This window comes from Micromys minutus (assembly GCF_963924665.1).
Source record: "Micromys minutus genome assembly, chromosome: 19".
Taxonomy (NCBI): Eukaryota; Metazoa; Chordata; class Mammalia; order Rodentia; family Muridae; genus Micromys; species Micromys minutus.
In genome coordinates, this window is record NC_137954.1 from 2,488,608 (window position 1) to 2,505,689 (window position 17,082).

The 17,082-nt window shown below is 42.2% G+C and overlaps 1 protein-coding gene across 1 annotated transcript in view; it reads right to left on the minus strand.

The window, feature by feature from the left end:
* The window catches only part of STAT4 (signal transducer and activator of transcription 4), a gene marked incomplete at both ends in the record, with an annotated part of 86,095 nt that extends 75,918 nt beyond the window's left edge, over positions 1 to 10,177 (minus strand). The window contains 2 exons of the mRNA XM_080933294.1: positions 7,836 to 7,980; positions 10,050 to 10,177. Coding sequence (XP_080789420.1) covers positions 7,836 to 7,980; positions 10,050 to 10,177 — 273 coding nt within the window. The remainder of the gene's footprint in view (positions 1 to 7,835; positions 7,981 to 10,049) is intronic.
* Between the last annotated feature and the right edge of the window lie 6,905 nt (positions 10,178 to 17,082).

A 17,082-nucleotide genomic window follows, 5' to 3' on the forward strand; every position in this document is an offset into this window, starting at 1 on the left:
GAGCTCTGTGACACAGGACAACAATGTTATCCCAGTGAGGAACCAGTGTCGCTAGTGTAGCAGTAGCCAGAGACTTCAAAGCAGACCAATGATTCATTGCAATGGACGTTTGTAAGTTTAAGAAGTGTGGGCAAAGGGATGTACTATGTGACAAACAGCTTCCACAAGGAGGTTGCAAGGGTGGAGAGCAGGTACAAGGGAAGGGGTATAAGTCTTTCTGTATGTGTTTTTTACGAAGTATGTGTTATTAATTCATCAGTAATGCTGAGATTAGGATGTGTGTTCATTTAGATTTGCAGTAGAGCTCAAAAGAGTTACAGTATCTGCAGCTAAAGGTGACTGAACCCATTTGCACATGAACTCACGGGGGGGGGGGGTGTTGCATACATGTGACCTGCACAAGATCAAGCCAGCCAAAGTCCCATTATGCACAGGAGTTTGGCTCACAAAGACCCACCCCAAGCTTAGGAGCAACTGACAGTTGCTGGCTGTAGGCGGGGAGAGTGTTTTATTCAGAGATGTGGCCCCTGGGAGGTTTCCCATGGTCCACTGGGTGACCTACATCTATTCACATATAACAGCACCAAGTGGGATCTGTGGGCTGTAAAAGAAGTTGGGGTTGGGGGCTAGTGGTGAGAATAAAGGAGGGTTGAAGGAGAGGCGATGGGGGTAGATTTGACCAAAAAAAAATTATATACATGTTTTAAATTCTTAAATAATAAAAAGTTATAAAAATAAAGGCATTATAGATATGAGAAAGCAATAGCCTTCAGAATACAAGACATATAATATATGAAGAAAACTACTAAAGGTAAGCCATTCTTCCCTTCATTAGTAAGTTCCCCTATGTATAACAGTGGGAAATGGTTTAATTTATAGCAGACATGACAAAGGGAAACATTCCTGGTGGTCACACTGAGCTGCACACCGGGATCTGAGGGCTCTACTGTATGCATAGCATGCACTAGTGAAAGACTTTTTAAAGTGATGTACTTGGCCCTCAGAGCATCGCATTAACACTTCTTTTAGTTGAGTACACGCCGGTTTCACGGAAGCAGAGGGGAGAAGGGAAAGGGGTAGATGTCTCATGTCCCGTTTCTAAGTGAGTCTCCATCTGCAGGTTGCTTTACTGTTCTGGCACGTGAGGAACTCCGAAGCCTATGATTCTCTGTTACAGAGAATGGCTGTGCTTGACTAGCTCCTGGAGAGTGGAAATTGGTTCCGTAAGCTCCCTAGTGCATCTCCTGTGGAACTCGAGGGTGTTGGTGTGCGGCTGCCTTGCACTTCAGTACTTCCTTGTCTCTAAATATAGTTTTTTTTTTCTCTTAGCTTGCTTCCTCTGGGAAGTTTCCCCAACTTTTCCTGCTTCTGGCTACCACATCAAACCTTATCTCTCGCACCATTTGTTCTAAACACTAGTTTGCAAAACTAGTTCTTCCATCCTCAGAAACCGATGACATCGGGAGGTTAAAGCGCACCATCTGAACTGCCTTCGTGAACTCTGAACTGCATTTGCGATGTCGTGACATTTGATCTGCTAGTCAAAGGATATTTATCGCAATAAGGCAACAGTCATATTATGAATGTCAGCTTCATTTCTCATTATTAAATAAAACACAGAGCCCCTGACTACACACTGGGCTGTGTGCAAAGAGCTGGAAATTCGAAGGCCAATGTATGCTGGCAGCTGGGTCTTGTGGCACTAAGTATGTAGACAATGTAGTTTTAAGTCCTTTGTACTAGTTTTCAGCATCACAGGATGCATCAAACTCATTTTTATCTCACCCCCCCCCAAAACTAATTAAGATGTATTTTTATATGTGAAATAACCTAAATTAAATGACTAAATTGTTTTATGTTTATTTCTCTCACATTTTGCATCTATTTACTCATTAAATGTCAGTCCTTTTACCAAATTGTCTTATAATCCCAGCGCAGTCCACATCCCCACCGACTCATCCCCGTCACATTCTTGTTGACTTATAATAATGACCAAATAGGTCTCCCCATCTATGCCTGCTATGTTAAAGTCATGGTGCTGTCATGGAAATCCCTCCCGTTACCTATATCTCCAAACGAGGAACGCAAGAACCTAAAGCAAGCAGCAAGGCTAGTGACAACGTGCTCAGCTACAGAAAGCCAGTGGGACATGGAATTCCAACACACATCCTGACAGAAGAGGACGAGTTACAAAAGGCAGGTGGATTGTTTCAGTTTCACAAAGGATGCATAGTTTTCCTCCCATGTCTATCCCCGGAGGTAGATATCCAGCTTTGGATGACAAGGAACAGGTAGTCTTCATGGCATTAAGAGCATATATAGGGGTCTTATCCTTTTGGCTACTTTTCTTGGTGCACGGCAGAACAGTGGAGGAAAGAAACTTAAGGAAGGGTTTATTGTGGCTCACAGTTTGAGTACACAGTCCATCATGGTGGGGAGAGTATGACAGCAAGAGCATGAAGCAGCTGGTCACATCAGATGCACCATCAAGAAGTAGAGAGAAACCAATGTGAGCACTCAGCTTTGATCTGCCCTTTTGTTGTTCAGTCTGGGATCCCAGACCAAGGGATGTCTGTGCCCACATTTTGAGAGAGATCTAATATTAATTCTGTAAACTCCATGAAAGACAGTCCCAAAAGTTTATCCTTTAGATGATTATAGATCCTACCAAGGTAATCAATATTATACCTACCTATATAACTTATTTCTTCATGTTATGTATATGAGTACTGTCTGCATATAGAGCTTGAATACCAGAAGAGAACATCAAATCCCATTACAGATGGTTGCTGGAGATTGAACTCAGGACCTCTGGAAGAGCAGCCAGTGCTCTTGAGTGCTGAACCATTTCTCCATTCCCACCTATACCAATTCACACTTCACTCTGCACTGTACTTGGAGGACTACAGAGCAGCTGTCAGAGGATATGGAAAGAGATGACTGAAGAATATTCAAGACTCACAGAGCTAAGGAGGTGGCTCGCTGGCTAGGCATGCTTGCTCTGCAAGCATTAGGACCTGAGTTCAAAGCCTCAGCACCAACCTAACAATGAGCAGGGCTGCATGTGCCCGTGATTCCAACATTGCGGGCATCACAGAGGTAGGTGGATCCCAGGAGCCATCCAGTACAGGTGAAATGGTGAGCTTCAGCTTAGTGAGAGACTCCGCATCAGAGGAATGAGGTAAGAGCAACAGAAAAGACGTCCACCATCTTACTCATACCTCTGTATGTGCATGAACACACAGACAAGCACACGCTACAACATACACACCACATACAAGCAAAAAAAAAATATGGGTTCCATATTTATACACAAAGTAGCTATTCCAAAGAGAAGCCCTAAACTCTGCCATAAATTGTTAACATTCAGGATCTAGGGGGAAAAAGATTGTTATGGCTTAAAGTATTAAATCATTAAGATTTGACTTTTTTAGATACATGAATTGAGTGTGTGTGCACACACGTGTGTGGTATATGTGCATGTGTGTGTGTGTGTGTGTGTGTGTGTGTGTGGTGTATGAGTGTGGTGTGTGTGGTATATGTGTATGTGCATGTGATGTGTGTGTGTGAATGTGTGCATGTGTGTGGTGAGTGTGTGTGTGTGTTATATGTGTATGTGCATGTGATGTGTGTGTGTGAATGTGTGCATGTGTGTGGTGAGTGTGTGTGTGTGGTGTATGTGAGTGAGTGTGTGTATGGTGTGTGTATATATGTGTGTTTGAGTGTGTGGTGTGTGAGTGTGTGTGTGTGGTGTGTGTGTGTGTGTGGTATGTCTGAGAGTGTGTATGTGGTATGTGTATGTGTGTGCATTGTACAGAGGGGAAGGAAGAGGGGTGAGCTGAGAAAACAGTGAGTTAGAGGATAAGATCTGATGAGTTCAGAAGGGATCAGTATGCTAAGTGTTATTTTTCGGTTCATTGTGTTGTTTTCTTCCTGGCATTGCTCATGTCAACAAAACCAAGAGCACATTTTTAATCCAAGCACACTCAGGTGCTCTCCAACACAGCCGCATGGGAAGGCAGAGTGTAGGCAGGTGTGCTAAAGGTTACACTTCCTCATGTCACCTCACCCACCGAGTTTCACCCTCCCACTGTAGACTATGGTCTCCACTAACTATGGTCTGTGAGAAGTTCTCTGCAGGTGGCGGGATTACTAACCACAAAAGTAACACCAAAGCTCACAACAGTGCTTTGTGATTGACAGGGAAGAAAGATTCTATCAGCACATCAGATGCCTGTGCCTGCCCTCCACCCCCAATCGCTCTCAGACCTGAGGAGTACTCAAAAAATTTCATCTAAACTAAAAACCAAAACACAGGAAGTGTGAACTATTTAATCTGCGAGATAGTGGCTTCCCCTGGTTGAATTCCTAGTACTTAGAAATGTGGCCAGGTACATGCCCGGTACTCTAATAGTCGATGGCCAAATAAGCTTTTAAGAAACATAAAACCCAGGTTTGATCCTCAGAACCTGTGTAGATGCTCACAACTGTGTGTAACTTCAGTTCCAGGGGACTTATAGCAGCAGATATTCATATGGCTTTGCACACATATGTATGCATGTAGGCAAAATACCCACACACATAAAAAATTAAGTATATAAAAAGTATCTGTTGAAATGTGTGAATTTAAATGCACTTATAAAAAAGAAAAACACTGAAAAAATATGAATGAAGCTAGAGAAAGGACACAAGGTAAGCTGGCATATACCACCAAGATTCAGTGTAATTCAAGACTTACAATCTCCACAGTTCAGAAATTCTACCAGTAGATATATATTATAGAGAATTTCTTACAATGTACCATGTTGTTATAAAGGACACATGAAGATGTTCAAAGTAACAATATTTGATGCAGAAAAGAAAAAAAAATAACTCAGGTGTCTACCAAGTATAAAATGAATGAATTTTGATATATCCATATATACAAATACAATGTAGCAATAAAAATGAAAAGATTATTGCAGTCAAGGTTGATGCTGATGAATCTTGAGAACTATGAAACTTCTAAAATTTAAATATAGTGCCATTACGTTTATGTGAATTTCAACAGTTCACAAACTACTCTTATTCTTTAGGGATGAAAATATACAAGGTGAGACTACAACAAAATGGAAGAGACTGGTAAACACGTGTTTTATACCATCCTCTGGGAGGGAAAACAACAGACCGGAGGTAAAGAGGAAATATTGGAGTTTTCAGAGGAATTAAATGTCTACAAAGCTCTAGAGATCTATCCATGTATAAAGAGCAGAAAGATGCCAAATTGCATGGTATCATTTGAATATTCAGACTATACCAACAAGCTTTGTACATTCAACTTCATACCTTTTCCAGATAGTTCAGAAACAATTGTAATATAGTCAGGGAACCAGTACACATCAAAACACAGTTTATTGTGTAGATTTATGAAAGAACATACTATTCTCTGAATTTCCATTGTAAGCAGTGCTGATGTTCAGTGGGTATCATGTGGTCGGGCTGTCTGTGAGGCTATCCTATCATTACATCCTGCATCTTTTTTGAAATACCAGTGCCTACATAAGCTTAGTTGTAAAGTAGCATCTTGATCACTCCTAACTATAAGAAACATCTCAGATTAATCTAGCATTTCCTCAATATTTGTAGAACAGTGTCTCCAGAAAGCAATCTAAGATTTTTATACCCAGCCACAGTGTCCCTTAAAGTGCCAGACTTGGGATGAAGAGATGGTTCAAAGAGTAAAGGCACTATAGCCAAGCTTGGAAAGTTCATTTTAATTCCTAAAACCTATGTGGTAGAAGGAGAGAACTGACTACTAAACATTGTCTTCTGACCTCCACACATATGAATCCACAAACATACAGGTATATACAATGAATAAATAAATAAATATTTTTAAAGGTTAAGCTGTCAGACATTCTTAGGCATAAAAGTTCTCAGATATTATAACGATTGAGACCTTCTTGAAAAAAAATACTTGATAAAATATAAGCAATTATGAATAAGTTAAATGTAAATTTTTATGAATGAAAGACCAATCGTAAAAAGTTCTTATGTGCACCAAATCCAATTGAATAGAAAATTAAAGAAATACAGGTCACAGTTTAACAACAAAGTGAGAAAGTAACAAACACTAACAAGGTGGAGTGACAGGTTTCTTCACATTTAATATCTTTAAGTCAACAGATAACTTTGCCCATAGTTAAAGAGACAGTACATATAGTCCACCATTTTATGCTTTCCATATGTTCATTAATGTGAGTGAAATTTCTTTAGAAAAAAAAGTCTTTCTCAAGGTGAGGGAGAATACTTATTTTATAAACAACTTTTAATATTCCATCAATACAATAAACAATTATTTTCAGGAACACATAGACCATTCTACTTTTACCCCCAAGTAATTGTATAGTGGTATTTATTTATTCTAATTAGCATCTATCGTGTGTCTAGGCACTATGTAGGCATTAGAATATAAGAGTAAAGGAACAGAGTCCTTCCCTTGGTGGAGATTATATTTTTCAGTCAAGAAATAAACAGATGTAGAAATTACAGGCCAGAAATGGTGTCACATGCTTTTAACCTCAGGACTTGAGAGTCATGGGCAGGAAAATCTCTGAGTTTGAGGTCAGCCTGGTCTACAGAGTGAGTTCCAGGATAGCCTGAGCTACACATAGAGGCCCTGTCTCAAGAAAAAGCGGAGGTGGGGGATGAAGGGAAGGGAGCAACACTGGGGAGTTTGTGGTGTGTTTGTGTGTGAGAGGGGGTTGGATAGAGTCTCACCTTCCTTCTCCACCTGATGTATGGGAGTGAGAATTGTTAAAGTGGTAGTTGTGATTTACTCTATTGTGGATCTATAGGGACACACAGACAGGTAAATGTTTAGATGGACGCTCATCAAATATTAGCATGGTTACGCCTAAGAACTAGGTTTTGGGTTGTTGCTAGCTTTACATTGTTTCCATGACAGAAAGGGTGAGTGAAATAAGACAGAGTCATAGAAGAGCAACATAGGTTTTGGGGTAACAACTCAAATGAAATGAAAACTTAGACCCCTGCAAAACCCTCATGTAACTCTAAACAGTAGCTTTATTTAGAATGAATAAAATAAATACACTGGGATACCAACTAGAAATTAACAACAAAACTATCACACCATGGAAACAAAGACTTTCAGTGCTTGGTGCTAAGTGGAAGACACCAGTTGCATAAAAAGCCATACACTGTTTCTAATTGTAAAACATTAAAGAGAAGACAAACTTTAGAGAGGAAATGACCTCAACTTTCAAGTGCTCAGGGTGAAGAGAGGTAGGGAAATTAACTGGAGCACGGGAGATTTCTCCACTGTGGAACTGCTGTGTAGACCACAGTGATACTGACACCTGACACTACGAGCTGCGTAAAATCTATAGGATTGTACCTAATTCACCATCATTAGACTTTAAGGTAATAATAGTGTATCAACATTATAACATACATCCCTAGTGTTTATACTTAAAGAATGAGATTAATGCTAACTGTTATATAAGAGACAAAGACATGAAAGAGGACAGACATGAATGTCTGGTCTTTTATAATTATTTCCATGATATTGAACTTGGTAATAATTGGTATATAAGTTAGGTGAGTAACATACAAACACACATGTACACTCCCCTTCTGACTTCCACAGAATCTTAGACTCAAGAAATTTTAACAAACATAGTAATTAAAAACCTACTAGAAAAATGAAGAAACAAAAACTTTACCTTTAGATCTGTTTAGAAAGCTAGTTAAGGGCACATAGTCAAATTTTCTCCTAAATCTAAGACCTGTGCATCCTTTTTTTTTTTTTTTTTTTAAGTAGAGTGTATTCTTACCTGAAGAACTTTTCTAATTCTCTTTAGATTGTGAATCAATAGCAGGTTTTTCTCTTTGGAAACTCGACCCAACTGCTCATCCAACTGTATTAATAAGTTTTGAAGCAGAATTGTTGCCATAGTTTCATTGTTAGAAGCTACTTCCCTAAAATAAATAAAATGTCCAGGTGTTACTACTTAATAAACAGTTAATACAGTATTTACTTCTTTACCATATACATTTTAAATGTCAGTTTTGTTCTACAATGATAAGCATTTAGGTGTTATAAAAGTTAAACTGAATACATGAAAAGCTGTTCAACATCATTAAGGTTTTATATTAAAACTACAATAAAACAGTACTTCATTCTCACTGGGAAGGCTATTATAATTTTTTTTTTATTCAGAAAATAAGCTTTTGCAAGAATAGTGAGAAACTGAAACCTTTATGTGTCACTGGTGAGTGGTACCGGCCCTGTGAAAGGTGTAGCAGTAACTTATATTACATGCAGTTACATGAGCAACAGCACTATAGCTGGGTCTATATGCAAACACCACAGATGAGACCAGTTATGAGCATCTCTGTTCCCTCATTGCAGCTTTATTAGCAGTGATCTAAAGGTAAAGGTAGAATGAGCAGAGTATCTACCAGTAAGTAAGTGGGTCTGACCATAGGTAGTGTGTCCATACAATGTCATACTACTGAGCTTCAAATTTGAATACAATTTTGCTACATGCTGTAACTCAGCCACAAAATAAAACATACATGATTCCTTCTCATAAAGCACCTCCTTTACTCAAATTCATTTACTGGATTATTGGAACTGAGTTTTGAGGCCAGAGTTACTGTTTAATGGGCCAGAGTTTCTAACTGGGAAGATGATGCTGTTCAGATCCGTGGGACAGTAAGAGCAGAACATGCAAATCAGTCACTACAACCAAACTAAAGGTAAAGGTGATTAAAATCCCATGGCTTATATTCTTACACAGTAGGAAAGGTGATTGAAGGAAAGGGGAGATTTAATTCTACGGAGTGAATAGAGCTTTGAAAACTGTTTATTAACTGAATGGTTTCATGCAGCCGCTTGCGTTATTTCTCCTGTCCAACAGCTTGGGATGGAGACACTGAGTGGCGTTTTGCCTTGTCTTGTTCTAACTGTAAAAAGATAGAGACAGCCAGCAACAGGGAGGGAGCTTGTTGAAAATAAACTGGGGGTGAAGGAGACATGGTGTGTTGAGGAGCGAATATTTCCCACTAAAGGTGAAAAAGGATTCCTAAAAGGAATATTTACTTGCCTTGAGTCTGTAATGATGGAATTGTTTGTTTCTCTGAGTCTTGTTTCTCTTGAGTGGTGTCGTGATTTGAATAAAAATGTCCCCCATAAGCTCATATATGCTTATTCACTATGGAGTAGCAGTATCTGAAAGTAGGAGGTGTGGCCTTGTCAGAGAAAGTGTGACCTTATTAAAGAAAGTGTGTAATTCGAGATGGGCCAGGCCTAAACCAAGCCTAGTCTGCGTGTGTGCATGTGTGCATGTGTATGCATGTGTATGTGCATGTATGCTTGTGAGTGTGCATGTGTGTGTACATGTGTAAATGTGTGTGCATGTGTAAATGTGTGTATGTGTGTATGTGTATGTATGCATGTGTGTACACATGTGTGTGCATGTGTATGTGTGTGTGCATGTGTGTATGTCTGTCTGTGCACGTGTGTGTATGGTGTGTGTATGTGTGTGCATATATATGCATATGAGTGTGTGTGTGTGTGTGTGTACCTGCAGACCATGATATAGCTCCCAGCTACTGCTCTAGAGCCATGTGTGTCTCCAGGCTCCCTGCCATGAAGACAATGGACTAAACCTCTGAACCTGTGAGCCACCCCTAATTAAACTCTTATAAAGGCTGTTTTGGTCATGGCATCTCTTCAAAGCAATAGAACAGTGACTAAGACAATTGGAGTAGGAGGTACTTACAGACAATGAATTAAAACCATTAAGTTTTCCTTTATAGTGGATAAAACCTGAATGGAGAAGGGTTCCTTGCCTTTGAGATGAATTTCCAAAACCTTGAAACGATGTATGTAAACATACATACACACACACATACATATACATACATACATATATATATGAATACATCTACTGAGTCAGAAACAGACCATGAAATACTTGACTACGACACAAAAAGGACACAAAGCAATGCCCATCGTTTCCCGGCTGTGCGTCTGAACTCACCAGTCTTGCTTCTCGATCCACTGAGCCAGCAGATGCCGGATCTCCATAGGGAAGTTGTCATCGTAGAACTGATCTACTTGCTCCAAAAACTTGATTTCTAGTTGTTGGACTTGATTCCACTGAGACATGCTACAAAAGAAGGTCAAGGAAGAGCTTTAAAATAGTGCTCACCGGGAGCCACGAGGCAGGGTCTCTCTCCGTGGACCTCAGTCAGCTGTTAGCTATTAACTGGAGAGGGGAAATCAACTTTTATACTTTCTCAAAGAAAGGAGAAAAGTTCAACTCATATAGCATCTCGACGAAGAAAGGAGGGGATGCCTTTAAAACAGCTTCCGGCGATTCCTCTTGGTGTTTTCTTAAAAGTTATCCCCTGTGCAGGACAGCTTTCTTCTTCTGCCCCAACCACATCCTTCCTTGCCTTAGCATGCTGCTCCAGGAAGTCCCACCCTCCTCCCCAAACACCCCATGCCCTACCCTCCCGGCTGTCCACATAGACTCAGGTTAGCACTGAACCTCTATTGTCCGCAAAATGTTTCCCTATCCCTCCCTCCTTGAGCAGGCTGAAGGTAAATAAGCGCGCGCTCGTGCTCGCACACACACACACACACACACACATACATACATACACACACACACATACACACACACATACACACACACATACACACACACACATACACACACACATACACACACACAAACACACATACATACACACACACACAAACACACACACACACACACACACACACACACACAAACAGAGGCCTTTTCATTCAGTTCTTCCCCAGAACTTCTTGCTCAAACCTGTTTTTCTGTATTTCCTATTTATTGGGACTCTGCCATCAGCTTCATGCTGACCAGCTCCATGCACCTTCAGTTCCGTGGACGCTTCCCAAGGAACTGCATATGAGCACTCCCGAATTCGAGTCATATCAGTGCAAACTATTCCTAGACCAACACACATTTTTATTGCTCCCTGTGATCTACAGTTGGGCAGAGCTTTTTTAGATACAAAATCACCTTGTATCTGACAGTTATTGAGGCCTCAAATTAACTAAAGTAGGATAAACAATCCCATTTTTATAAGATAAACACACAGAGACCAGTGTGTTCCTCTAGTATAACCTAGATACTCCCACTCTGGTCTCATAGAGGCTGGAGATGTACTTTCTAGAGTAGAAAAATCTATGACTAAGTCATTGCCTTTGCTCTTTTGAAATGCAGAATTATTGATTAGTAGTGCTAAGTCAAGGGGGAAATTTTTCACTGCAATGTTTCAGTACCTCTTGGAGGCATGACATGTCCCTTTGCTTATAGAACAAATTGAGTCTTCAGATTTCAGTGCAAACATTTTCAAACACCTCTTCCCTGAGCTTCCACTGAATGTTATAGACTATACCAAAAAAATAGATATCAATCAATCAGTCAATAAAATAATAAAGTTGTGCTTCCCTCAGGAAAATGTAGCTAGGGAGAGAAGCGATCTTGAACTTGTATATGACTTATGTTCATAAGCACACGGGACAGGCCATTGCAACTATGTTGCCAATGCTCTGTAAATGTTTATTTAAGGAAGCTTATTTGGGCCTCCTGGTGGGCCCCTGAATAGGCAGGAGGAGAGCAGGCAACTTGGGCTTTAGAAACAACCAAGTTTCAAAGAAGGGTTGTTACTCTTGCCCACAGTGAGCAGTTCTGACAAACTTCCCAGGTCTGGGAACAAACTGGAGCTTTCTCTTCTACCAGCAGCAAAGCTCTGTGGCATTGGGGGCAGGGAGCGGGAGCTGAACACAGCGTGGCTGCTTTCACCGTTTCTATTCTTAAATCTTTTTCATTATTTGAGTGCGGGTCTATTTTGCCTCTCTTACCAGTTAAATCACTCAGATAAGTCACTCTTTTGCAAACCAATGCTGAAGCAAGGTGCAGAAGGACCCTCTTCTCCCTGGTGGGCCCTGAAGAGCTCTCTGGGAGCTCAGGAAGTCCCTCCCACCTCTGGCTGAGGAGCTATGGGCAATTGATGGATGGAGGGAGGGAGAGTGAGTGTTCTTCAGGGTCTGCGTCCCTGGAGTTACCTATGCTCCAACCCTACGTCACCACCCACGCACATGCAGGCAGTGCTACGTGAAGCCTGTGGCTTCGAAACAAACAAACAAACAAACAAACCGGCACGTAAAGTTGAGAGGTAATACCCTAGGGAGAAAAGGAGAAGATTCGGAGGGTAGCGGAGAGTGAATTTGATAAGTTCCTTTTAAAATTACTTTTCTGCGCGCGCAGGTGTGGGAGGTGGTGTATGGTTTGGTTTGGAGGTGTTGTTGCTGTTGTTTGGTGTCCAGACCTCCAGCGGGGTATCTTCGTTTTCACTCTCTAGAGGCTCAGGGTCCTTCCTCAGGACCTGTGTTTTCCAGCTAAAACCGGGATGCCTGCCTGCTCCCTCCGGCATTCCGGCATTCAGGGCATTCTCGGAGCCCGCAGTGCTGTTGACTTTTTGACCTCTTTCAAGTACCACTCACATTTCTCAAAGCCACAATCACTAGCTACCCTAGCTGGCTACTGTTTCTCTGAAACCCAGATACGCCAGTCTCAGGTCAGACATCGCAGCTCTCCGCTGGCTGAAGGAAATTAGGGCTGTCCTCCAGCCTTTGGCTGACACACCTCCGCATCCCTCAACTTCAGAGTGATGCCTACTTCTCCCTCCTACAGCGAAAAGCCAGAGCCAGATCTCTAAGTCTTTGGAAGACTGGCTGTTTTTGTTTGTTTGTTTCTGGGTGATTTGAATGTAAGGAGCAGGACCCTTTTTTTATAGGCACCCCTTCCTCCCCAGTCTATTAAAACGAAGCTAAACAGTACCAACTGTAGAAAGAAGACCCAGGCTTCATGCCTGGGTGTTTCCTCCTGTGGAGAGGCTACACCCAGATGCCTGGCTTACCTGGCTCTCTCTCCGTCCAGGTAGGGGCACAGCTTAAGTCCAAAGTCAGAATCGGCCTTCAGGGTCGGCAGCCGCTGACGCCATGCCACTAGGGGATTTGCATTTCTCCACCCACTTGAGGCTTTCCTGTGCGTCAGTGTTTGAGTCCCTGGGACTTTAGTCAGTTCCTACCCACTCTATTCTAGAAACCCGATGACAAAGTCGGGCTTAAGCCCCCTTTGCCGAGCTCCGCCCCCATCCCTAGTAGCCACCCTTACAAATGCAGATGGCCCAAGAGCTCAGAGTAAGGGCACTCCCTGAAGAACAGGAATCCCTGTTTTTCTCAGACACAACCCCACTCTTTGGTGAACCAGCCCTGGAAAGAGAGGGCTAGGGAACCAGGTCTGCTCTCTTGTGAGAGGACAGCCTCACTCAGGTTTGGGCCACCTCCTGTGAAAGTTCCCAGTGTCTGACCTCTCTGGCCAGCTTCCTCCTACTCTGAGTAGCCTTGTCCTGGTACCTGGAGTGTTTGTGCTTCCCTCTTTATGACAAGGACCTATTCTAGAACCACAGAACTGGGTGGAGCTTTGGCTCCTTTTGGTTCTAAATCTCACTTTCTGGAGACATTGAGGACCAGGCAAGGTGAGCAAAGTTACTCAGACACATTAAGACAGGCAGTCTTCACTCGGATCACTAGACTTTCAGCAGATTCCCTTAGATATCAATGCCTTGAACAGAAAAAAAAAAGAAGAAGTCTAGAGAGTTCAGCAAAATAAACCATACTGGTGAAAAGCAACGGCCAGTCTGGATACACGTGTCTAGGGTGGTATACCTAGGCAAGAGCCTGTATCTTACAATGATCGCCCATCACACAGGTGGGCCACCTGGACTCTTCTCTCCCAGGTGACAACTATGTCATTCACACCCCACCATGAGTCAGCCAGCACTGTGGTCAACTTTATCAGTATACATTTGCAGCTCAGGAAGTCCCGTCCTGACTGCATGGCCACAGGGAACCTTCTAAACATGTGTGTTGCTAGGTTCCCACACCAAGGAAGTCCTACTTCCGGTAACCCACGAACTGCGGGAGAACGCCAGTTGTCTTCTATGAAGCTGCTTGCCTACCTATGGGGCTATAACCTTGGCATCCGAAGTTCAGGTTAGTTCATCCCCAACCTACCCAGAAAATGTTTCTCCAGGAGCTGGGGCTGTGACTCATGTCACGACTGGGCATTGTCACTACTCACTCCTGATGTCCCTTCACTGGGTGCCCCCATAGTGCAATCCTGGCCTTTTGTGAAGGTGTCAACAATGCCCCCAAGCACACAGTAATTTTTTTTTTTTTTTTACTTTGAATTTCTTCTACTCTTGGCCAAACTGTCTGGGAGAAACGGAACATCCTTGGATTTTCTGATTCCCCCCGCCCCTTATGTTCTTAATCTCTGTCTGTCTCTTCCCCCTTCCCGCCCCCTCTCCTTCAGTCCGTGTGTGGATATGGGTATGTGTGCAGAGCGTGTGTGAGTGTTGGTGTGCCACAGATCTCCAGTGGAGAGGGGAGGAATGTCCTGTGTCAGCCGGTGCCCTCCAACCTTGTTTGAGGCAGGGTCTCCTGTTGAAACTGAGTTAGCCAGGCTGGGCTGCCCGAAAGCTTCTGGGGATTTTCCTGTCTCCCCTCTTGCTGCAGCACTGCCACAGCTGGCTTTACATGAGTCACGGAGATCCAAGTTCAAACCCTCTTACCCGCATGTAAGTGCTTTCCCCACTGAGCCATTTCCCTAGACCCAGCCACATTTAAAGTGGGGAAAATGGGTGAAATTAGCATCAATAGCACAAATAACCCAACAGCTACAAACTATTAATATTTCTGGATATAATCAATGTAAAAATTTAAATTACTCCCTAAGAGACTTTGCACCCCTCGTTACTGAGCATCTAGACTCATGGGTGTAAGTGGAGCTTACAGTTCTCAGTTGACCCTGGATTTTGTTCCAGCGTCTAAAGGTCCCTGGTGGCTAGTGGCTGCCATCCTGGACAGCCAATGTGGAAACCACTACTTGACACTTTTACTTCCTGCCTGAGAGTGTTAATCACATTGGGTTTTGTGTATTTATCATCAGAGTGCCTGCTGTAGAAAACGGGTGTGTTCTCTTTCTCCCTGAGACACTGTTCTTCTCAAACGGACCTGAGACAACTTCAGGCTTTTAAAAAACTTGTTAGAACCCCATGTTTGTGTATTACAGTTGTGCAGTTAACAAATTAACAGTTTCACTCTGTTAAAATCCAAATCTCAGATAAGCTACTCCAATAATATGCCCGTTACATGTTGAAATGAACATGTTTTATGAGCAACAAAACCATATTCCAGCATAAAAGCACAGTGGCTTTAGGGTTTGTTTTGAGACAGGTATCTCAGGTTAGCTTCAAACTCATTATATAATATAACCTTGACCTCCTGACCCTCCTGCCTCCATCTTCCAAGAGCTGGGATCACAGGCCTGGACTACCTCTCCAGACCTGAGTTATATTCTTTAAGTCTCTCTAGTATCTGTTTTGAGACTACAACTGGATTCTCACATCTGCTTCAGCATTTAATATGTTGTAAAATACCATTTTTGCTTGAGATATTTGAAAGGAAATGCAGACTTAAATCACTATGCAGCGGAAATGGAAGGGTTATAATAACCTTTGGGCTAAGTTGGAAACCACACACTCGCTAAGTGGTAGTTTCTTAGGAACAACTACATTGTAGAACCTGAGACCATCTCAAACCCTTTGTAATATATTGTTTCAGCAAAGCCATTGGTCTGACTTGCCTTTTGCTTTGTGTGGCATTTCCCTGAGGGATTAGGGACTAAATTCAGGGCTTTGGACATGCTAGGCAGGAAATCTGCCACTGGGTTACCCCAGCCCATTGTATTTTTGCATTTTGAGTAGAACTCTTATCCTTGTGTGGTTTTGTAGTGCATTAGTCATTGGGAAATCATTTGCTCACAGAATTATGCAGACGCTCTGACTGCTGGTACAGTTCATCTACAGTGGAAGAAATTGGCATCTGGTGATACCGGTATGGACTCTCACTCCCTGGGAAGCTGTGGAGCTCATGGTGGGGAATGAGTTTCCCTGCTTTGGGTTTTGCCAGCTTCCCTGTAGTGACAAGCTAACTTCAGTCACTCAGACAACTAGACAAGTGCTTTTCCTTGTGAGGCCCACATATACCTTCAGATGTATGTCCTACCTCACATATACAAGTACTAAAAAGGTGCACCTTGAAGGTCTGAGACTGAGTAAAACTCAATCTCACTTGGTACTGCCTCCCTGGCTGCCTGTTAAAGCATCAACTGTTTTGCTCAGTATTTCTTTGGTAGCAAGTGAAAATATCAACCTACTGGAAAGCAAAAACATCATTATAAAAATAATTTAATCTCTCAGCACCCCTTGAGATATACTGGAAGCCACATGTGGAGATCTTTGATGACAGAGAGCACCCACTATATGTAATACCCCCCTATCCACTGCAGTGGTATTAACTCGGGGGGTATTCCTGGGGGAGTCTCTGTTACAAGAATACCTTCTTCTTGATTGACTAACTGACTGACTGATTAATTGATTGATTGAAAGAGATATCTATCTTCCTCTGTTCTATTTTATGGATGCTTAGAATGTGCACTAATGTCACTGTGTCTCTGCTTCTGAATTAAGCCTAACTACACAAGTCCCTTCATTGCTCTGACCCACCTTAGAGCTAAACAAAGAAAAATATCCAAGGAAAACAAGCAAACTACATTCTAATATAAGTTTCCTATGAAGAATCTCAAACTCAGAAAAACCTCACAGGGTCTCCCTCTCTTCTCCAAAGACATTTCCTGATGCTAGATTTTGAAGCTTACTCTGGGTGCCCTATTGGCCTTTCGGGAAGATAGATTCAGTCTCTGCTGTGCCTGGATCTGGCGATGCAGCCTATGTGAACTGTCTGAGTGCCGAATTCCCTTCTGTAGAAATGGGAATATCGATTGTGTATAAAATGGCTGCGAAGTCAGAGGTGTGACAGAGGCAACTAGATAGGAAAGTAAAGACTAGCTGTTGGTAACAGTAACTTGTCAAGTTCTGGAGGTCAAAGGTTGGTCCTCC